Source organism: Salvia hispanica, chromosome 6 (assembly GCF_029641045.1).
Source record: "Salvia hispanica isolate PSC_SH4W2 chromosome 6, Shi_PSC_v1, whole genome shotgun sequence".
Taxonomy (NCBI): Eukaryota; Viridiplantae; Streptophyta; class Magnoliopsida; order Lamiales; family Lamiaceae; genus Salvia; species Salvia hispanica.
Genome location: NC_142697.1, coordinates 44,957,061 through 44,976,895, shown reverse-complemented (window position 1 = coordinate 44,976,895; position 19,835 = coordinate 44,957,061). Strand labels below are relative to the sequence as shown.

The following is a 19,835-nucleotide window of genomic DNA, read 5'->3' as shown; positions in this document are numbered from 1 at the left end:
TTCTTATTCGGCATGGGATTTTATATTATATTTTAATCATGCAACACAATATTCTGGTCATTATCGTGTCTTGTCTAACTAATTTGAATGGTAACTTACCAACACTAACTGTAGGGCTAACAATTTTTGACATGAGATGATAATCTGTACGAACACTAAGTGGTAAACCTTTAAATATTGGTTATAAATAATTGCAAGGACAAGGGGTTATATACTAAAATAAAGAGGAATAATAATAATAATAATAATAATAATAATAATAATAATAATAATAATAATAATAATAATAATAATAATAATAATTATTATTATTATTATTATTATTATTATTATTATTATTATTATTATTATAATACAATAAAAAAAAGTGGGTAAAGTACGAGAGTGTGGTGAAAAAGTAAAAGAATAAAGAAGAAATATGTATTAAAAACGAGAGCAAAGTTTTATTTGTAAAATGAGATTATTTTTTGTAGACAATCTAAATAAAATGAGATTATTTTTTGTAGACAATCTGAAATGACAAATTGAAACTATATTTCGTAGACGGATAAAGTAATAAAATCAGAGACACGGAGTAATATTCTAGTTTGGTTGAGTTGTGGGAATTCCCTGAATTTGTTTTGAATGATTCAGTGTTTATTAAGTCAATGTCTTATATAATTGCTGGTCATAAACATGGCTTTTATAAAATTTAGATAAAATCTTATCCTTTAAGATAGATGTCAACTAATGAAGATATTTATAGTTTATTTTATGGCACATACAACCTACATCGCAAACACGTTACATTTACTAAAACAATCCCTCTTATAAGTGTGATTTCATTTTTACTATTTTTGATAAGTGAACCTCATATTCAATTGTCTCATTCCACTTTATTTTATTATAAAACTAATAGAGTATATAAAAGTAGGAGTCATAATATATTCCACTATCTTTTTCTACCATTTTTATATATAATAAAGTCAAACAAGTTCTTAACACTTGCGTTCTTCTGATGGGTAATGGGCACCGGAGGAGGAGAGTAGTTCATTAAATGTTAAAAATTATAATTATCCTGTCATATGCTGGAGATGGAGTATTTAATTACTACTACTACTATTAAGCATGGCAAATATAAAAATATGGGCACACCCCAAATTTGAACTAGTATTATTTTTATATTTATAGTAGTAGTATTATTTTATAATAAGGCCTGGAGAATAGAAAGCTCTACACCTTAAAATTGCAGTATAAATAGAGAGAGTGATTTGCAGAAACAAGTATCAATCACATAGAGTTGTGAAGGCAATACCATCATCTCGTATCCTATCCAATTCCATCTCGGTAATCTTCTCTCCTCCTCCTTGAATTATTCCTTCCTTTTAATTTTCTCACATATAGTGTATGTATATTATAACTAATTTTAAAGTGCTAACGTACGTCCAGTCTTGTGCTGCCTGAAAAACACTAAAATGCAATATTGGTAGAGAAAATTGCAGGTGAAGAAGATGTCAGTGCCGTCGTTTTCACAGTACGTGCTGCTGAAGCCAGAGTCATCTACGAGCAGCTTTTTGGCGTACAAGGATGCGAGTGGAACGGTGGCACTTGAGTCGGAGATTGGTGCGTTCAACCGGATGGCAAAGATCGAGCTTGATCCTTCCACGACTAATAGCAAATACTTCCACATAAGATTTAGTCACAACAACAAGTACTGGTCTCGTAACAACGCGGTAGATGGGTTCATCGTTGCTGTGTCGACAACGGCAGAAGAGGACACAAAAAAAGAGTCATGCACCCTGTTCCAAGCTAACAGTACTAGCGGCGAAGGTGTCTTCAATCTGGTCCACGTCCCCTCGGGATTCTTCGTGGAGGTCGGAAGCGAACCTGAAAGCCGCGCAGTGGTGGTGAAGGGCCCCACCGCTGCTAATAGGCTGACCTTTGTGAATTGGCAAACGATTGTTAAACTGCCAAAGCACATCTCGTTCAAGTCCAACAACGACAAGTACCTCAAAGCGGTCAGGGACAGCTACAACTCCCTCGAATTCATGTCGGATGATCCTAACAGCAACAGCTCAACTTACGAGATCCAGCCATTGCCCTCCGGGCATATCCGCATAAAGTCGGATTATTATAAAAAGTTCTGGAAGCGAGTGAACGACGGAGATCAGACCGTATACGCCACCGCCAGCGAGCAGGACACCGCCAACAAAGACACTCTCTTCTGGCCCATCAAAATGGATGAAAAGACAATCGCGCTGCGCTGCGAGGCCAACAACAAGTACTGCAGTCGCAACAGGTACGTACGTCTATAGTGGTTTCAGTTCTCTCTTGTGGACTTATTTCTAAATATTTAATTAACAGGTTCTACTACGACTACCTGCACGCGGCCGCGGAGGCTATAGTCAACGAGGCCAAGTTCGAGGTGAAGGAACGGGTGTCGTCAAGAAAAGTGTACGACGTCAAGTATCAGCTGGATGAGGCGAGGATATACAATCAGGAGCCATTCATAGCCGGGTCAGCCACGCTTACGAACAAATCGAATGACAAGGCAACCTTGACGGGCGCCATAGCGTACGAAGAAGAGAAGACGTCTACTTTTACGAGTACTTGGAGTTTGACGGGAGGAGTGAAGGTCTCCTTCGAAGGTAACCTCACCGAAATTGTCAAAGGAAAAGTTGAAGTATCTGTGTCATTGACGAAGGTGTGGTCGTGGGGGGAAGAGACGGAGATCAAAAATTCAACTACGGTTAATGCTACAGCTGATGTGCCTGCTAACAGCTCCGTCAAAGTTAGCTACATTGGAACTAAGGGAAGCTACAGTGTGCCCTTCTCTTACTCGCAGGAAGACGTTGATTCCGCCACCGGTGAACACACTGTAACGCATCACGATGATGGTATTTACTACGGCTCCAATTATTACAACATGGACTTCGAGATCGGGAAAGCCATTCCTCTCTAGCTTGGTTTCCCTTTCCAATTTCCAATTTGTGTGCTTTGCTTTCCCTTTCTTATCATGTAATTTCCTGCTTCTTTTCCAATTTCCAACTTGTGTGGTTTGCCTTTCTTATCATCTCCAAGATACATGTATCTGATGATAGATATGAATAAAACTGGTGTGTTCCTGTGTGTTTAATTATGGTGGTTTTTCATCTTTGATTCAAATTATTTTGTTTAATTATAGAACCATTTCAAAGGCATCTAATGAAATTTGAGCTAATTCGAACATTTAATAGTTAAGAAATTTCAACGATTTGAAAAACCAGGAAGAAAAAAAAAAAAAAAAACTAGATCATGACTGTTGGATATTTTGGATGGACTATTATTTGGGCTGTGTTATTTCTTGAGCCCGGATGTTATTAACTGGGCTGAGCCCAATTTCTTAACCCCTCTCACCAGATGTTGCCACGTGTCTCTCTCTTTGGATGATGGCTTCTAAGCCGTTGGATGTAGGGTTGTTGGTGATATGAGGGAGGTGGTCTTGCGCCGTTTCATATTATTCAATCTCTTCTCTCTCTCTCTACTCTGATCAACTCAGAGCCTCTCTCTCTTCTCTCCCTTCCTCTCCGATGTACTTCCGGCCATCTCTGAGTGATCTTCCGTGGTGTTTTGAGCGGTAGAACTGGTGTGAGTGCTTGTGTGAGGCAATCTCTTCGATTGCTTGTTGTTGGAGAAGAACTAGGGTTTGTGAGAACGCGAAGGTTGTTGTGTGGAGATCTGTTCGGTGGAGCTTGATCTGGTGTTGAGGGGTTTCTGTGGTGGATGTTTGGTGGTGCGAGGGTAAACTCTGTCCATTCCATTGGTGCTCCCTTGGATCTAGTTCTGGAAGAATAGACCCGTGTTGTTGCGGCGGATTCTGAGCCGAATCTTCTTTGATCTTTTGCTCTTACTCTCTGAGTTTAGTTGTTTACTTGTTTTTAGATCCGAGAGGATCTCTCTTAGTATTACTAACTTGTTTCTTGAGTGTGCAGGTGCAATTGAGTACAATTGAAGTTAGAGTTACAACTTCAAGACCTTGTAATAGTTAGAACTAGATTGGTAGCAATCTCAGTTTGTATTACTTGTGTAAATCAGCCGCGTGGGTGAGAGTTTGGCTGAGCTCTCTTGTACAAGAACAAAGAGGTCTCGGTAATTAGTGAATCTAGACTAATCTGATCCCTACAGTGGTATCAGAGCCCTGGTTCAGAGCTGGGCCTGTGTGGCTCGGGGTTCGGTGGTTGCGCTTGCAAGTTCTCCGATGTGACGGTCTCGACCAAGACCTGTAGTGACCGGTGGACCTGTAACATGAGGCACACATGTGGTCTTGGTCTGGTGGTCTTGGTTTGAGGGGAGGATTGAAAGGGAGCAAACCATATCCCACATTGGAGAATGAACAAGACTTGCAAGTGTATAAATGGGCTACCCCTACTCCATTAGTATGAGGCCTTTTGGGGAGATCCCTAAGAGCAAAACCGTGAGGGCTTTGCCCAAAGCGGACAATATCATACTAATGTGGAGTTCGGGTGTGCACCACCGACACCCAACAATGACTATTCACAAACACTTATTGGAGGGTAAACTTTCTTTCAGGCATTTCATCAAACAGTTGGTACAAACATATTTAATAAAGAGATTGAGCTGACGTTTAGCTATACTCCATGAAAACTTAGGAACAAGGCAGACACAAACGTTCTATTTCGACAGACTACGGGGATTTTGATTCAAATCAGTTAAGTTACTAAAAGTATCGAGAGTTATTACCTGATTTTGACTCAATCCAACTCTCCGGATTGATGACTCAATTTAAATTTATAGTATTAGAGACTTATTTAAACCAATGTTGAATTTCTAGTGTAAATTTCGTATCAGATATCTGGACATGAGACTTTTTCATTAAATATAATGCAAAACTTATTAGTATATACTTCCTCCGTCCAAAAAAAATAGTCCTATTTGTGAACGTGACATGTTTTAATGAGAAATTGGTAAAGTAGAAGTGAAGGAGAGAAAAAGTAGGCAAAGTAAGAGATATAACGGAGTAAAAGTAGGTCAAGTGAGAGATATGATTGAGAAAAAGTAGGTAGAATTAAGAGGGCAAATATCAACAACAAATACGTTCACCTCCGATTTTGTTACAGCAACAAATATTGGCAGAAAAAGGAGGCGACAACCACGGTAAACAAGGCCGAAGTAAACACGGTGAATTCGTTGTCCACGCTCTTCAAGCCCCGCCTACAATCGGATGAAGATCTCTGGAAGTTCTCTCCTTTATTCAACTTGTACTACTCCCTCCGTGTATGATTATAAGTACACATTTGACATGACACGGGTTTTTAAAAAATGTAGTATTACTGGTATTTTAGTTATGAATTTGGACGTATAGTACGTGGATGGTTTCACACCCCATAAATTTAAAACGAGAGATAGCCAGCTGGCTAATACTATAATATTAGTAGCTATATAAGCTGTCCCAACTCCCAAATCTTCGAATTCATAACAAAAATAATAAGAGGGAAGGTCAATTTTGGACCTAAATATATAACCAAAGTATGAATTTGGTCCAAAATATTCACTTTTGAAAATAGACATAACAAATAAAATTCTTATCGAAGTGGTCCTTTTTTGACAGTTTCGTCAAAAAACTAACGGTCTTGCCACTGTGCAATTAGCGTTGTCCATTAGTTTGTTTACGGAACCGTAAAAAAAGGACAAATTTAATGAAGCGTAAACAACTCCAAATTACATAGAGCCACCACATGTACGACTCAGAATCTGCAAATTTTAATACATATGGTAAATGGACCATATGATTAAAATAAAAGAAAAAAGAGGGACCATATGGTGACAAAATCGACTCTCTAAAGTATCATCCTTACAAGTCACAAGATACTACCAATAATACCATGGGAGTATTAATTAATAATAATAAATAGTTAGCAAATGGAGATTTGCTTCCTCTTTATTTTATTAGTGGGGAGCAGAGTCATCAACCTTACTTATTTAGGTAACGACAGAATTAATATATAAATATAAATATATGTTGGGATCTTATATTTTCATTTGTCCTTAATAGGTAGATTAGGTGTCTTGAAATGGATTGATGAGTTGATTAGGTAGAAGTTCTAATAATTCAAAGAAAACAATTAAATATCTTTGGGATTAAAAGATACCACGTGATTTTGCAAAATACAATTTACGAAAATAAATTAGTGTGGTATATTTGGTTGCAGCATCAGAAATTTATGTATAAATAGAGATGATCATTTGAAGAAAGAAACATCCTAAGTTGAAGAAAGATTGAAGAATACACCACAATCATTTCTTCTTTTTAGTTCGGTAATATTCACTCCTCGTCTTTTATTTTCAAGTATTACTATAATTAGTGTTTTATATCGTTTAAGTTTTTAGTATACTTGGGCCCGTTTGATAAGTTAGTAATGCCTAGATATAGATACTTATATGACTATTTCTAAGTGTTTGATATCATAGTTAACCTATTATGTCAGCCCGTGGTTTTTTCTATGGCCCATCCGAGCCCGCAAATTTTTTCTTAAAATACAAAAATATGTATCTCACAGATTTGGTCGGATAGCATTTCTACCTCATTTATTATGATTTATTAATACAAAATCTAGATAATTTCTTATCTACCAAACAACAACGAAAAAACCTTCATCCGAACTTATCTTGACGTGAAGCCCGTGTTTCTTATCTTATTTAACAAATCTTGTTATATCTCATCTTTCTTATCAAACGAGCTAAGTTTATTTTATTTAGTGTCCATTTTGTTATTGTAAATTTTATCTTGCTTATTAACTTCTACATATTTGTTTTAACGCTGATTTACTATCTATATATATGGCTTGCAAGGCTAATTTTTATAGGCATAGCAAAAATGGTAAAAATCACTATTTTTAGGAGAAGAAGTATTTCATTGTATATTGATGTTAACTCTAATAAAATTGTTGCTTTAATTTTCCTGAAGTTGGGGAAACATGGCAACTACTGCGCTTCCCAAGTTTGTTGTGCTAAACGTCCCAAAAGCTGCTACAAACACTTATGTATACCGCAAGGACGACGGCTCCATCGTTGCTGGAGACAACGACATGTTCAGCCCGCTCGTCAAGATTGAAATCGAGCGAGCAGAAGTCGACAACAAGCACGTTCACCTCAGATTTTCTTACGACAACAAATATTGGCAAAAAAGCACGGACGATAACTCCAACGTCGCCGCGTCAAACAAGCCTGACGAGGACACAACGAAGCCAACATGCACGCTCTTCGAGTCGAGCCTGCAATCGGGTGTGCTCTACTTCACCCACTCCCAGACCGGCTGGCGCGTGATGATGAACAACTCCACTAGTGTTTTCTACGTTGACCAAAACAGTGTCGGCGCGTCTCTAGGGTTTGTGGATTGGGACACATTGGTCAAACTGCCCGAGCGCGTCACTTTCAAAGGAAGCAACGGGAAATACCTCCGAGCGTATTACGATGACCACAACTACCTCCGGTTTGCATCTGACGATCCGAACGACAGCTTATCGAGCTACCAGGTGTCGCTGATACGCGACGGCCACGTCCGGATTAAGTCCGATCACTGGGGTTTGTTCTGGCGGCGGAGCCCTAATTGGATTTGGGCGGATTCCGGAGACATCACGGCCAACAACAAAGACACTCTCTTCTGGCCAGTCAAAATCGAAGGAAATACGATCGCCCTCAGGAACGCCGGCAACAACAACTTCTGCAAGCGCCTCAGCGTCGACGGGATGGAAAATTGCCTTAATGCGGCGGTGTCCAGCTTGACGAACGAGACAAGATTGCAAGTGCAGGAGCTAGTGATGGAGAGGAAGATCTACAACGTGAGGTATCGGATGGAGGACGCCAGGATATTCGGGGAGACGCCCATACTTGGCCGGCACCACCACCGCCACCAACGAAGAAGACGAGGCAGGCTCAGTCTCCGTTGAGATCACATATATAAATGAGACATCTTATTCTTTCAGCCGCAGCGTGTCTATAACTGTGGGGGTGACTAGCACAATCACGGCAGGGGTCCCCGGTATTGGGGAGGAAAGCATTGAGATCATGAGTCAGATCAATACGACGCTCGAGTGGAACAACACAACAACTAATTCGGTAGAGATCAAGGCGACGGGATGGGTTCCTGTGCCGGCGAAGAGTGTAGCTGTGGTTCATTATGTGGGGACGAAAGGCACATGCGATGTTCCCTTCTCCTACAGATCAGATTGATGATGTTTTCACCGGCGTCAATGCTTACAACTTCAGCTTCATCGTCGAAAAATCTGAGCCTCTCTCTAAGTAAGACTAGATACTTGTGCGTTTGCTGTCTTAATCTTGGTTTTCATTACATTATCCTACTTGTGCTAGTTTATTGTTGTGTGTGAAACTAGGAGAGGGTCCAAGTTGGTTTTATGCGTGTCAATAGTGGATTTAGGTGGGGAGTCAACGACAACCTTCTTCGCTGTGTCTGATCCCTTGTGTTCTGTTTCCCGGATCAGCCACTGATGTGTGTGATCAAGTGTGATGATAATAAGTGATGTATTGATTGTGTGGGGCCCATAGGCCGAGGACGGGCTATGAGCCTTTCAATAAAGAAATCTTTTATTGTGTGTTTTCATAGAATCTTCACATTGATTGATTAAATATCACTGCCAGAAATGGAGTTCAAGGCTGTGAGTTAAGTTAAGGGGACGATGAGGATATACTCTATCAAACGGCCAAATCAGCAATCACTAATAAACACAATAACCACGATGAACTGCTCCAAAAAAGAGAGCAAAATCCACTGAAGAATCAAAGCTTAATCATGAGTTAAATCGTGTTGAATGATTAGAAACAATATTATGCTCTATGTTTTCAACGTGATTAAGAGTCCGCTCTCTTCATAAGCAGCTGCTCAAAATCCACGGGAGAGGATGGATTAATTGAATAAAATATATGAACTTATTAGAAATGTGGTTTTTAATTTAGAGTCAACTACCTTATCTTTCACGTTCGCAAATAAATGGTACTCCCTCCGTCCCGGATAATTCGAGTCACTTTGACCGGGCACGGGTTTTAAGAACTGTACTGAAAAGTGGGTTGAAAAAGTTAGTGGAATGTGGGTCCTACCTTTATATATTAGTTTTATGATAAAATATGAGTAGGAATGAGTTAGTGGAATATGGGGTCCACTACCAAAAATGGTAAAAGTGAAGTGGGACACATTATGTGGCCCGAAATGGAATACTGGGTCGAATTATCTGGGACAGAGGGAATAAGCGTAAAATACAAAATGCAGTACTACTAAGCAATTGCGTAATATTTATTTCCATGTACAATACACAAAAATATACTCCCTCTGTCTCCGAAAGTTTTTCCCATTTTTCTATGTCCGTCCGTCCCACAAAATTTATCGCATTTTATTTTTTATCATTTTTTGTAGTGGATCTCATATTCTACTAACTCATTCTTATTCACATTTTATTATAAAACTAATACTCCATATAAAGTAGGACTCACATTCCATTAACCTTTTCAACTCACTTTTCATTACATTTCATAAATCCCGTGCCGGATCAAAGTGGGACAATATTTGGGGGGCGGAGGGAGTATAAAAACATTTCAAATATGTTTATTTCAAGCATTAAAAATAGTTCCTCCGCTAGATACAAATAGATTGTACAAGTATAAGTATTACACAAAAATAAACCAATAAATCTATACACAGTATAAGTATTACTACACTAAGAAAACATTAATTTTAATTTTGACGATTAGTTGCGATATGTTATTCCGTTAGACTTCTGCTCCCTAACTAATATATCGAGCCTTCAAAAAATGAATTTTATAAAGAGAATAGAAAATCTAATTATAAAATTTATATTTCTACCGACTACTAGTACTATATTTTTCGTGCAACTTCAAATTTAGTTACAACTTACATGTATGTAACAACCTCAAAAATCTATATATGAACTTATTACTGAAATGTTACAAAATATGCTCTTGGATTTCAACCGATATAAAACGACAAAAATCTAAACGTTTGCTGCCCCACAAACGACTTTCTAGTGAACATTATCTTCACTTTCTAAAAGATGGAACATGGAATCAATAATTGCAATAAAGCTGAAAATAAAGATGATGGTTTGATTTCCACCTTTAAATCAAGATAAGAAAATATAAGGGAAAAATACTTCTCCAAATTCAGGTAGTAGCTAAGCTAGTGAAAATGGCTGATGCTGTGATTTCAGCTATTGTGGAGAGAGTTGCAACTATCATTCATGATCAGATTCAGTATGAAGTCAATTTGGTGAGAGGGGTCGAGAAGGAGCTTCTCGATCTTTCTAAGAAGCTCGAGATGATCAGGAAGGTGTTGGATGATGCAGAAAAGAGAGGAGTGAACGAATCAAGCGTCAAAAGTTGGCTGAAGAAGCTTGAAGCTACGGCTTATGAGATGGACGACATTTTGGATGAATGGAACTACTCTCTTCTCAAACATAAGATGGAAGCTTCTCCTGAGCCTGAGCCCGAGCCTAAGAAAATGGTATGTTTCTCGTTCATCTCATCTTCGTGTTTATGTTTCAAAAAAGTTTCTGTTCGTCGTGAAACTGCCAAGAAAATAGAACATGTGAAAGTCACGCTTGATCAGATTTTAGATGAGAAAGATGATTTTAATTTTGTGAATCTCACACCCACTCCTCGCCGAGAACAATCCACGCATTATGTTGATATGAAGAAAGTTCATGGGTTGGACATACGTATGGAAAAAGAGAATATCGTGAGGAAACTGATGGTTAATGTTGGTGATATGCAAATTTTGTCTATAGTCGGAGCGGGGGGGCTTGGAAAAACAACTCTTGCAAAACTTGTTTATAATGATAATCAAGTGGAGGAGGGTTTTAAAACAAGAATATGGATTTGTGTTTCTGATTCCTTTGATGTGGCTGGGGTCGCCAGAGGAATTGTTAATAGTGTGGGATTAGAAACGATTCCTCCGAATTCTGATCAATTGGCATTGGTATTACAAAAACTAGAAGCATCTGTTTCTGGAAAGAAGTTTCTTCTTGTCCTTGATGATGTTTGGACAGAAGAAGAAAACAAATGGAAGGACCTGAAAATCTGCCTCCAATGTGGTGCACAAGGCAGTAAAATTCTGGTGACAACGAGAAAAGAAAAGGTTGCTAAGATGATGAGTACCATGGAGGATAATATACATCGCCCAAATAATCTTAGTGATGAAGAGTGTTGGTTATTATTGCGTGACACATCCCTTCCAGGAAAGAATGAGGCAGAATGTCGAAATTTTGAGGATATTGGCAAGAAAATAGCTAGCAAGTGCAAGGGATTGCCTCTTGCTGTAGTTGTTTTGGGAAGAGTTTTGCAGTTCAAGACTAGTTTGGAAGAGTGGGAAAATGTAGCGAGGAGTGAAATTTGGAAACTGGAGAAGGTGGAAGTAGAACTATTTCCTCATCTAGTTTTAAGCTACAATGAATTGTCTCCAACTCTTAAGCGTTGTTTTTCATATTGTGCCGTCTATCCTAAGGATCACCGATTTCATGCGAAGAGTCTGATAGAAGAGTGGATGGCATTAGGTTATTTGGGCTCTGTTAGTAGGAATGGTGAAGTGGAACTCAAAGGACAAGAGTGCTTGAACAACTTAGCAATGCATTCTCTGTTTCAAGACATTGAGAAAAGTGAGTCGGGGGAGCAGATAGAATGGTGTAAAATGCATGACATAGTACATGATTTTGCTCTATTTCTTAGGAAGAATGATGAGAGAGAGAAAAGTTGTCAAGTTTGTGATTCTTCATTGGTTTCTCATGTCCAAGAATATCGGAGTCTATTGTGGGACAGGCGTTGTCAAGTTTGTGATTGCATGAAAAGTCTTAGGGTGTTAAGAATTAAGAGATATAGCAGTTCTGTTCCAGTAGGAATAGAAACATTAATTCACTTGAGATGGTTGGATGTTAGTTCGACTGAATTGTCAAAGGATGGCCTTGAAATCATATGTAGGCTTTATTTCTTGCAAACTCTTCTCTTATCACAGTGCATGCTATTAGAGATTCCACGAGAAATTGAAAATTTGGTTCAATTAAGACGACTTGACTTAAGTGAGAATGAAGAACTAAGGGAGTTACCAAAGAGCATGTGTAAATTGTTTGAATTGCGAACTCTTTCCTTAGAAGGCTGTTCTCTAGAAGGGATTCCACAAGAAATTGGGAATTTGGTGCAGTTAAGACGACTAGACTTAAGTAGGAATAGAAAACTCAAGGAGTTACCTGAGAGCATTTATAGTTTGATTGAATTGTGAACTCTTTCCTTAAAAGAGTGCGATCTAAAAGAGATTGGGGTAAATATCAAGAATTTGGTTCACTTAAGGGAACTTGACTTAAGTTGGAATGAGGAATTGAAGGAATTACCAGAGAGCATTTGTAGTTTGGTTAAACTGCAAATCTTGAATCTTGAAGGCACTGATGTCAACAGTTTGCCTGAAGCAGTGGATAAGTTGAGTGATCTCTGTACACTAGAACTGTGTGAATTCAAAGTAGGAAGTGAATACAACAAGTTTGGATTTCTGAAAAAACTCGACCGTCTTCTTACTGGATCTATAAATTTGGGAATCTATTGCAGTAGTATGAGTGAAATGGTGGAATTGGTTGAGGATGCTCGACAAGCACAATTAAAGATACTCCTTCACAAACTCAAAAGTCTTGCGATATCTTTCAGGGGTAGGATGAATGAAAAGGAACAGTCATCATCATCATCATTATCATTATCATCAATGTGGATTAAGGTAGTAGAAGCCCTCGTGCCCCATTACAAGCTGGAGTCACTGTCAATCAGTGGATATGGGAGCTCCAGGCTTCCGGATTTTATGTCATCACCCCTCAACACTATAAAACAGATAGAATTGTATAATTTGAGCAAGGTGTCATCATTGCCGGCTATGGGGAAACTACCTTTCTTGGAAGAGCTCTGTATTAGAGATGTGAAGCGATTGATGTTTGTTGGACGGGAGGTTTTAGGGATAGAATCTTCATCTGCTGATATTGTTGTTGCATTTCCTAAACTCAATCAACTGTCATTTGTATGGTGCTCCAAATGGGAAGAGTGGGAGGACATAACGGAGGAAGAAGAAGAATCTGCTGCCATCTCCATCATGCCATGTCTCACAGACTTGACTATCACTGTGTGTGAGAGTGTGAAGAAGCTGCCGCATCGCCTGCTGCGTAAGGTCTCCTCATCTCTGCGATGGTTGAATATTTGGGATTCATCAGAGTTGATAAAAACATACGGAGAGGACAAAGAAGGTTCAACATGGAGATCCATATCCCAACATAATCCCCAACTTCAACTTCGCCTATAGGTCTAATGCAAATATTTATGTCTTTATGTTTGTTTACCTTTTTCGAGATTGAATTTGGGATTGTGGATTGTGATATGTATTTCTTTGCTTTAATCATAAATCTTTATTAGACGAATACTCTTTTTTCTTCATGGTGTTTTTCCCAATGGGTTTTTTTACCATGAAGGTTTTAATGAGATCCGGCCTTGAGTGATCATTATGTGGTCTCCAAGGTTTAGGTTCTGTTTTATATAACATGATCATTTGGCTTATTTCAATCGTGTGAATAATAACAGAGCTACTCAAGCTGATTGGCGACTCAAAACTCTATCTCTTCTCTACTCTAACAGAGGTGAAATTTTTTATTTTTTTAAAACAGAAATGACGAATAGTTGGCTACACTTAGCTCCACAAAAATATCTTCCCACATCTCACTCAGGCATTTCAATCTAGAACTCAAGAAAGCCTAATCTCACATGGTCTTACCAATTAGAACCACCATAAATCACACAGATCAACTCACAGCGCTAAGAAAATTAAATAAATGCAAAAACCAGCAAATGCAGAAGTAGATGAGCATGATCCCTAGATGAACACCCGTGATCCATACCAACGGATCCATATCCCTACCTTTCCAATTTAAGTGAAATCTACTCTTTTAGTTGCTTTAGTTTCCTAATTTGCTCTTTCTTGCTTTTTAGTTCTTTGATCTTAGTGAAGAAAAACCAAAAACCCCTTTTATTAGTCTAAATAGTGTTCAAAATTGAATCGTAATACTCAAGCCGGCTTTTAGTCTTCGAGGATCGATAATTTTAACTTGCCACGTGCTACATATCCCCATACACTTGTGGGTGACATTTTGATTGCAAAATTAGCATGAGTCAAGCGTGTAGACTATTTGATTGATCTTAAGCTTGTGGGGACGACTGCTTAAAAGTTTGAACTAGTTCATGTCTATGTGTTTTCTTAAGTGTTTTTTTTTTTTTTTTAATGTCAGTAGTGTGTCTAGGTCTAGGTGTCTAAGTGTCTTTAGGGGTCGGTCATGAAATAACCATGCATTGAAATTCGCCTTATTTCTTTTTCTTGTCTTTATACTTGAGGACAAGTATGGTTTAAGTGTGAGCAGTTTGATAAGGCTAATTTCATGCATTGGTTATGGGGTTAAATTCTGTAATTTCCCGGGTCTAACACAAATTTTAAGGCAGGTGTGTAGAGGAAATTGCCAGATCCAGGAAGAAGGAGAAAATCGCCTGGAGAAGGAAGCTGGAAGAGAAAAGTGAGCAGAAAAGAGAAGGAGCTTACCAGACGAAGGAGTGTCCGAGAAAAGGGCAAAATGGGGATTACAAGGAAGAATCTAGAAGCTCCACTCTTTATAAATAAGAGCACGCAGCTTACATGAAGGGCGTTCCAGCATCAATCAATCGTCCATCATAATCTCTTAGCTCTTAGCTCAGCTTTTTTCAATTTCTACACACACACCTAGGGGAAATCAGTTTGAGGGGTTTACGATTAAAAATTTCATCGGAGTTGTGCAACACCGTCTCTACAGGAGGCGAAGATACAATCTGTTTCTGTTTTAAGTTTACGTTTCAAAATTTCTCGAGCCTTCGTTGTTCGAAGCTCGGCTATATTTGTTAAATTTCTGTTGGATATTGCACTCTTTTGCTATGAAATTTACTGCTATGGTTTTGTTTCATGTTATCGCTGCATTTTCTGTTTACTTTGAATGTTTTTTGCGATTGATCTGAGTTTGGAGTTGAATTGTGTGGAGATCGTAGTTGATTGTTTGAATCTGGTTGAATTTGTGTGATCGGAGATGGGGATTGCTGTGGTTTGTCGAGGGAAGCTTGGATCCGGAGTGGATGAAGTATCCAGTGTTTGGATCTGTTCATATTTGCATGGTTTTGATGTTTAATTTCTGTTTTCTGATTTACCTCGTCTAGTAATAGTAGATCTGCTTAGGTTTCAGTAGTTATTCACAGTAATCGGTTTTAATTTAGCTTGCTCTGTTTCATTTAGTGTTTTTGCTCTGTATTTCCTCTGCATTTCGTGATCAAGGTTTTTGAGAAGATGAAGTCGCTGTTAGTTAAGCCTTTAGTTAGTTAATCTGAAGCTTTTCATTCGTACTCTGCTATCTTGGGAAATGGTCCCAACGATCCAATTTTCCTCTATCTAGGCTAGTTTTATGAAGCCGTTTATTAGGTCTGGTAATTGTTTTCACTGGAGAGTGATCTTGAGTACGTCTTGTTTATTGTCATGCATGTTTATGTCATTCCTGCCTAGATCTAGCTGTTAGAATAGAGCATTTTATTTCCCGAGTCTAGGAATCTAATCTCAACCCCAAAACTGCTGGGCAGCAGCCAAAAATAGTGTCCAAATTCTCTTGCATATTTATTTACGCATCATCTCTATGGGATTTGATCCCTACTTCCTTATACTAATCCTTTTAGTGCAGCGGGTTGAGGGTTTTGAAAAGCAGGAGAGGATCGTGTGCCAATGACAGGTGATTTCGCGGATTCTTTGAGTTCCTAGACCCCGTGGTCTAGTGGATTTTCTGGATCTAGAAAGTTTGAATATATTGGATACTCGCACGAGAACACTCATCCAAGCATCTTTTATTAAGGATCAAAAGTTCGAAAGGTCTTTATTTTTTGTTGTAAAGTAGGCTCTTTGGTAGGTGATGAAAATTTGGCTAAAAAGTGACTAAACCCAAACATAGCAAAAGTGATCAATTTCTACCACATCAAACTTAGCACTCAACCAACGATTTAAATCACAGTAAACTCTAGACTTTGTCTATATTTCTTCTCACTTCCCAAATTCCTTTGATTTTTCTTTTCTTTTCTTTATTTTTTTCTTTTTCACAACCTTTCTTTCTTTTCTTGGATTTAATTGAAGAGTTGTGGGCGTGGAGGACTGCACGTCGATAGTCCTTTTTGTTTTATTATGTATTTTTTTTAATTATGTAATTTTTTTTGGACGCACTTTTTTTAATTTAAATGAAATTATTGCATTTTCCCATATATGTGTCGTAAATTTAATTCCGTATTTTGTGTTTAATTCCGTAAATTTAGTTGTTTTTTTAATTTTAATTGTTGTGGCTAGCATATTGCTTGTCCAGATGATGTGGCAGGAGGAATTTTAGTGATGGTGATGTGACAGGAGGAGTTTGTGGCTAGTCTATGGTGAGCGTAACACCATTGTGGATGCTCTTACTAAGCTAGCTACACAAACTCCTTTTTTGCTTTAAAATAGGTAGGAAAAATGAGAAAAGTAAAATAAAAAATAATTTCAAATGACCGAAAAGTGAAGTAGCAGTCATCGGCGTCACTAATTAACATTTAAATCAACATAAATGAATGATTAAAAATAAGTGCATCATTATTTTATTTAATTTTATTAAATAAACAACGAGAAATACATAGATAGAAATAGGATAGATAGATTGATAGTGAGTGAAAAAACCAACTTAGAAGAAGTTGATGAAAAAAACACTCAAGAGCGCCAAATCAATTCGGGGATGCGAGTGTGGGGTCGAGTGGTGTAATTTTCTCTGTGACAAAGTTGAAGTTGTAATAATTGACGCCGGTGAAAAGACCATCGTCGTAATCAACTTCAATGATTTCGCCGGTGGTGGAGCTCTGCTCCGACTGAGTGTACGAGTATGGTATATCGCAGGTCCCCACCGTGGCAACATAGTTAATCGTAGCCACGCTTCGCCCCGGCACGGAAACCGAGCTCGAACTCTTAACCGTGGTTGTCTCAGTCACCGAATCGCCCCACTCCAACGCCTCTTCCACCTCAACCCCAATTTCAATCTCCGTTTCTCCGATTAAAGGAATGCCGGCCGAGATGGTGGCTTTCACCCCGGCCGTCACGGATGTGCTGCGGCTGAAGGAATGAGTCTTGGAGTCTTCGTACGCGACCTCCACGCCGATTGGGTTCTCTTGATCTGATTTGTTAGTGCCGGTGGTGGTGCCCAACAAGATTGGCGTCTCCCCGTATATCCTCGCATCCTCCATCCGATACCTCACGTTGTAGATCTTCCTGTTCAGCACGAGCTCCTGCACGGTCATCCTCGCTTCGTTCACGATCGTCTCAACCGCCGCATTCAGGCAGTCTGTGAAGCCGTCGTAGGTGTGGCTTTTGCAGAACCTGTTGTTGAACACGCAGCGGAGAGCGATGGTGTTGTCATCGAGTTTGACTGGCATGAACAGAGTGGTGGTTGTCTTCGATGGGTCAGGGATCGACGCGTATATCCAGTCATGCTGGTACTGCCAATACCTGACCGTGACCAAATGAAGCACAACTTAATTGGTAATAGATAATAGCCTTTAGTTTTGTTCTATAAATCCACTCACTATTTACCTTGTCAAATTACTACTGCCTTGGTCCTCGAAAACAAAAACTTTTGAAACGGTACGAGCTTTAATGCACAAATGGTAAACTAAAAAAGGTAAAGAAAAATGAATGACTTAAGAGAGAAGAAGAGGAAAAGTAATAAGAATAGTCTTAATGGCTTATGGGGTCCGCATACTAAAATAAAAAAATTCAACAGTTTCTATTTTTAAGGGAGAGATGCAGTATCATTTAAACAGGGCTACACTAAAAAAATGCTAAATAGTGACGGAACTCAGAGCCCAATAGCTCAACAAACGGATAAATGACTAAAAAGTGTCAGTCATTAATGCGAAGCAGCCGTCTACATATGTTTAATTTCCGTCATCGGGTGGGTTAGTAACTTCATCCGTCACCAAAACTTTTTACTCACAAATTTATTAACGAGGGGAACTTACTCTGTCACTAATCTATTAAATGAAGAAATTTCAAAAACAGCTGAGTTTTGTGTAGTGAAAGTACCTGTTGAAATGATCGGATTTAATCCGGACACAGCCATCGGGCTGGAGGTAGATGCGGTGGCCGGAATCCTCGCTGTTGGGATCAGTGTTAGCGAATTGCAAGTATTGGTGGCTGTCCGCCCAGACTCCCCCAAGGAACTTGCCATTGTATCCTTTGAAAGCGACGTGGCTAGGCAGTTTAACCAGCGTCTCCCAATTCACAAACCTCAAAAAGGCTGCATTGATTTCCTTGTAATCTTCTTGTGCCGCATGGAAATTAAAATTGTCTAAAGGGTCAGGAAACACGATCCTCCCGGTATTAACGTGGGTCAAGTAGAAGAGGCTCGGATCAGAGTCCACTATGGTCGGCTCGAACAAAGTGCACCCTTCGTCCGTGGTGTCCTCCACAGGCTTGGTGGCTTTAGCCACGACGGGCCAGTTCTCCACCAAACTCTTGTCTCTGTCCAATTGCCAATACCTATTGGAACTGTAAAAGCGAAGGTGAACGTACCGGTCGTTCACTGTGGATCGTTCAACTTGGATCTTCACGCCCGTGCTGAACACGCCGCTCTCCTCATTCCCCAGACCTACTTTATTAGTACCGTCGCGCCGTGCACAATCACCTGCACTAGGTGATTTGATCACGATGATTCTTGGTAGCCTCGCTGCCATTATTATGCTGCAATCTACCAAATATTCCAATAGCTACAAAATTAGTATATAGTAGTAAATCAAAACATGCATGGACTAATCAAATCAAAAAGAGGATCGATGATTACCCAATTTTAGAAATTAATTTTCTTGTTTTATGATTTCTTTAGACACATCTTGTACGCTATTTATAGATCATAGGATTTAAGTGTGGGCTGTTTCTTAAGCATATTTTTATTTCCCCATATTGTACACATTCAAAAATACACACATTTTCAATAAAAAAAAAACAAAAAAAGCTGTACATTTTTGTCTTTGCTCGGCGACCACAATAGGTGCATGCACAAATATAATTTAATTATTAATGATTAACTATTAGTCTATAATTTGTTTACTGCAATTATCGTCTTCAAATAATTCATAATGAAAATTCTTAATATTGTACTCTCCCATTAGAAAATAGAAATAGTAGTAGTAATTATATATTAATTTATTACACTCTCCTTTCATAGGATTCAGAAATATATCTCTTATATTATTAAATCATGTTTGTTTTTGTTTTATTGCCTCTTGTAATCACCCTCTATAATATTTCTCTTAAATAAGTTATTCTACTGGATGGCCAAGCTTTTCATATCAAATCATTTCATAATCTAATATCTACTCCCTCCGTCCCAGAAAAATTGTCCCAGTTCATTTTCTGCACTCGTTTTGCAAAAATAATAATAAATAGGTAAAGTTGAAAGAGAGTAAAATAAAAGAAATAATAATGTAGGTAAGACTATTCTCTACATTATTCTCTCTTTTACTTTACTTTCTATCTACTTTAACTATTTATTATTATTTTTGCAAAACGAATGTAAAAAAGGAAATGAGACAATCTTTCTGGGACGGAGGGAGTATTTCACTTAAATAATTATTCTACGGGCTATAATACAATCGAATCTTATCATATCTAATATTTAATGGATTAGCTATTTCTCGACAACAATTTATTCTACTTCCTATATTACTAAATGCATTAGTTTAAATAGGAT

The 19,835-nt window shown here is 38.5% G+C and overlaps 4 protein-coding genes and 1 pseudogene across 4 annotated transcripts; 4 read left to right on the top strand and 1 right to left on the bottom strand.

Annotated features, from left to right (window-relative positions):
- Window positions 1–1,490: 1,490 nt before the first annotated feature.
- Window positions 1,491–2,941, top strand: LOC148923892 (uncharacterized). The gene is made up of 2 exons (XM_089061631.1): window positions 1,491–2,278; window positions 2,344–2,941. The coding sequence occupies exons 1-2, from the start codon at window positions 1,491–1,493 to the stop codon at window positions 2,939–2,941; spliced, it is 1,386 nt and encodes a 461-aa protein (XP_088917757.1).
- Window positions 2,942–6,913: 3,972 nt separating this feature from the next.
- LOC125207605 (uncharacterized) lies at window positions 6,914–8,281 on the top strand (annotated as a pseudogene).
- A 1,842-nt stretch (window positions 8,282–10,123) lies between these two features.
- Window positions 10,124–13,581, top strand: LOC148923890 (putative disease resistance protein RGA1). Its single transcript, XM_089060500.1, has one exon. It carries the CDS (start codon window positions 10,193–10,195, stop codon window positions 12,272–12,274), a length of 2,082 nt encoding a protein of 693 aa, XP_088916626.1. The 5' UTR covers window positions 10,124–10,192; the 3' UTR covers window positions 12,275–13,581.
- LOC148923891 (putative disease resistance protein RGA1) lies at window positions 12,608–13,330 on the top strand. The gene has a single exon (XM_089061630.1). It carries the CDS (start codon window positions 12,608–12,610, stop codon window positions 13,328–13,330), a length of 723 nt encoding a protein of 240 aa, XP_088917756.1.
- Window positions 13,582–16,671: 3,090 nt separating the features above from the next.
- On the bottom strand, window positions 16,672–19,030 carry LOC148923889 (uncharacterized). Its single transcript, XM_089060222.1, has 3 exons — window positions 18,927–19,030; window positions 18,170–18,833; window positions 16,672–17,593 (listed from the first exon to the last, which is right to left on the bottom strand). Exons 2-3 carry the CDS (start codon window positions 18,817–18,819, stop codon window positions 16,819–16,821), a joined length of 1,425 nt encoding a protein of 474 aa, XP_088916348.1. The 5' UTR covers window positions 18,820–18,833; window positions 18,927–19,030; the 3' UTR covers window positions 16,672–16,818.
- Between the last annotated feature and the right edge of the window lie 805 nt (window positions 19,031–19,835).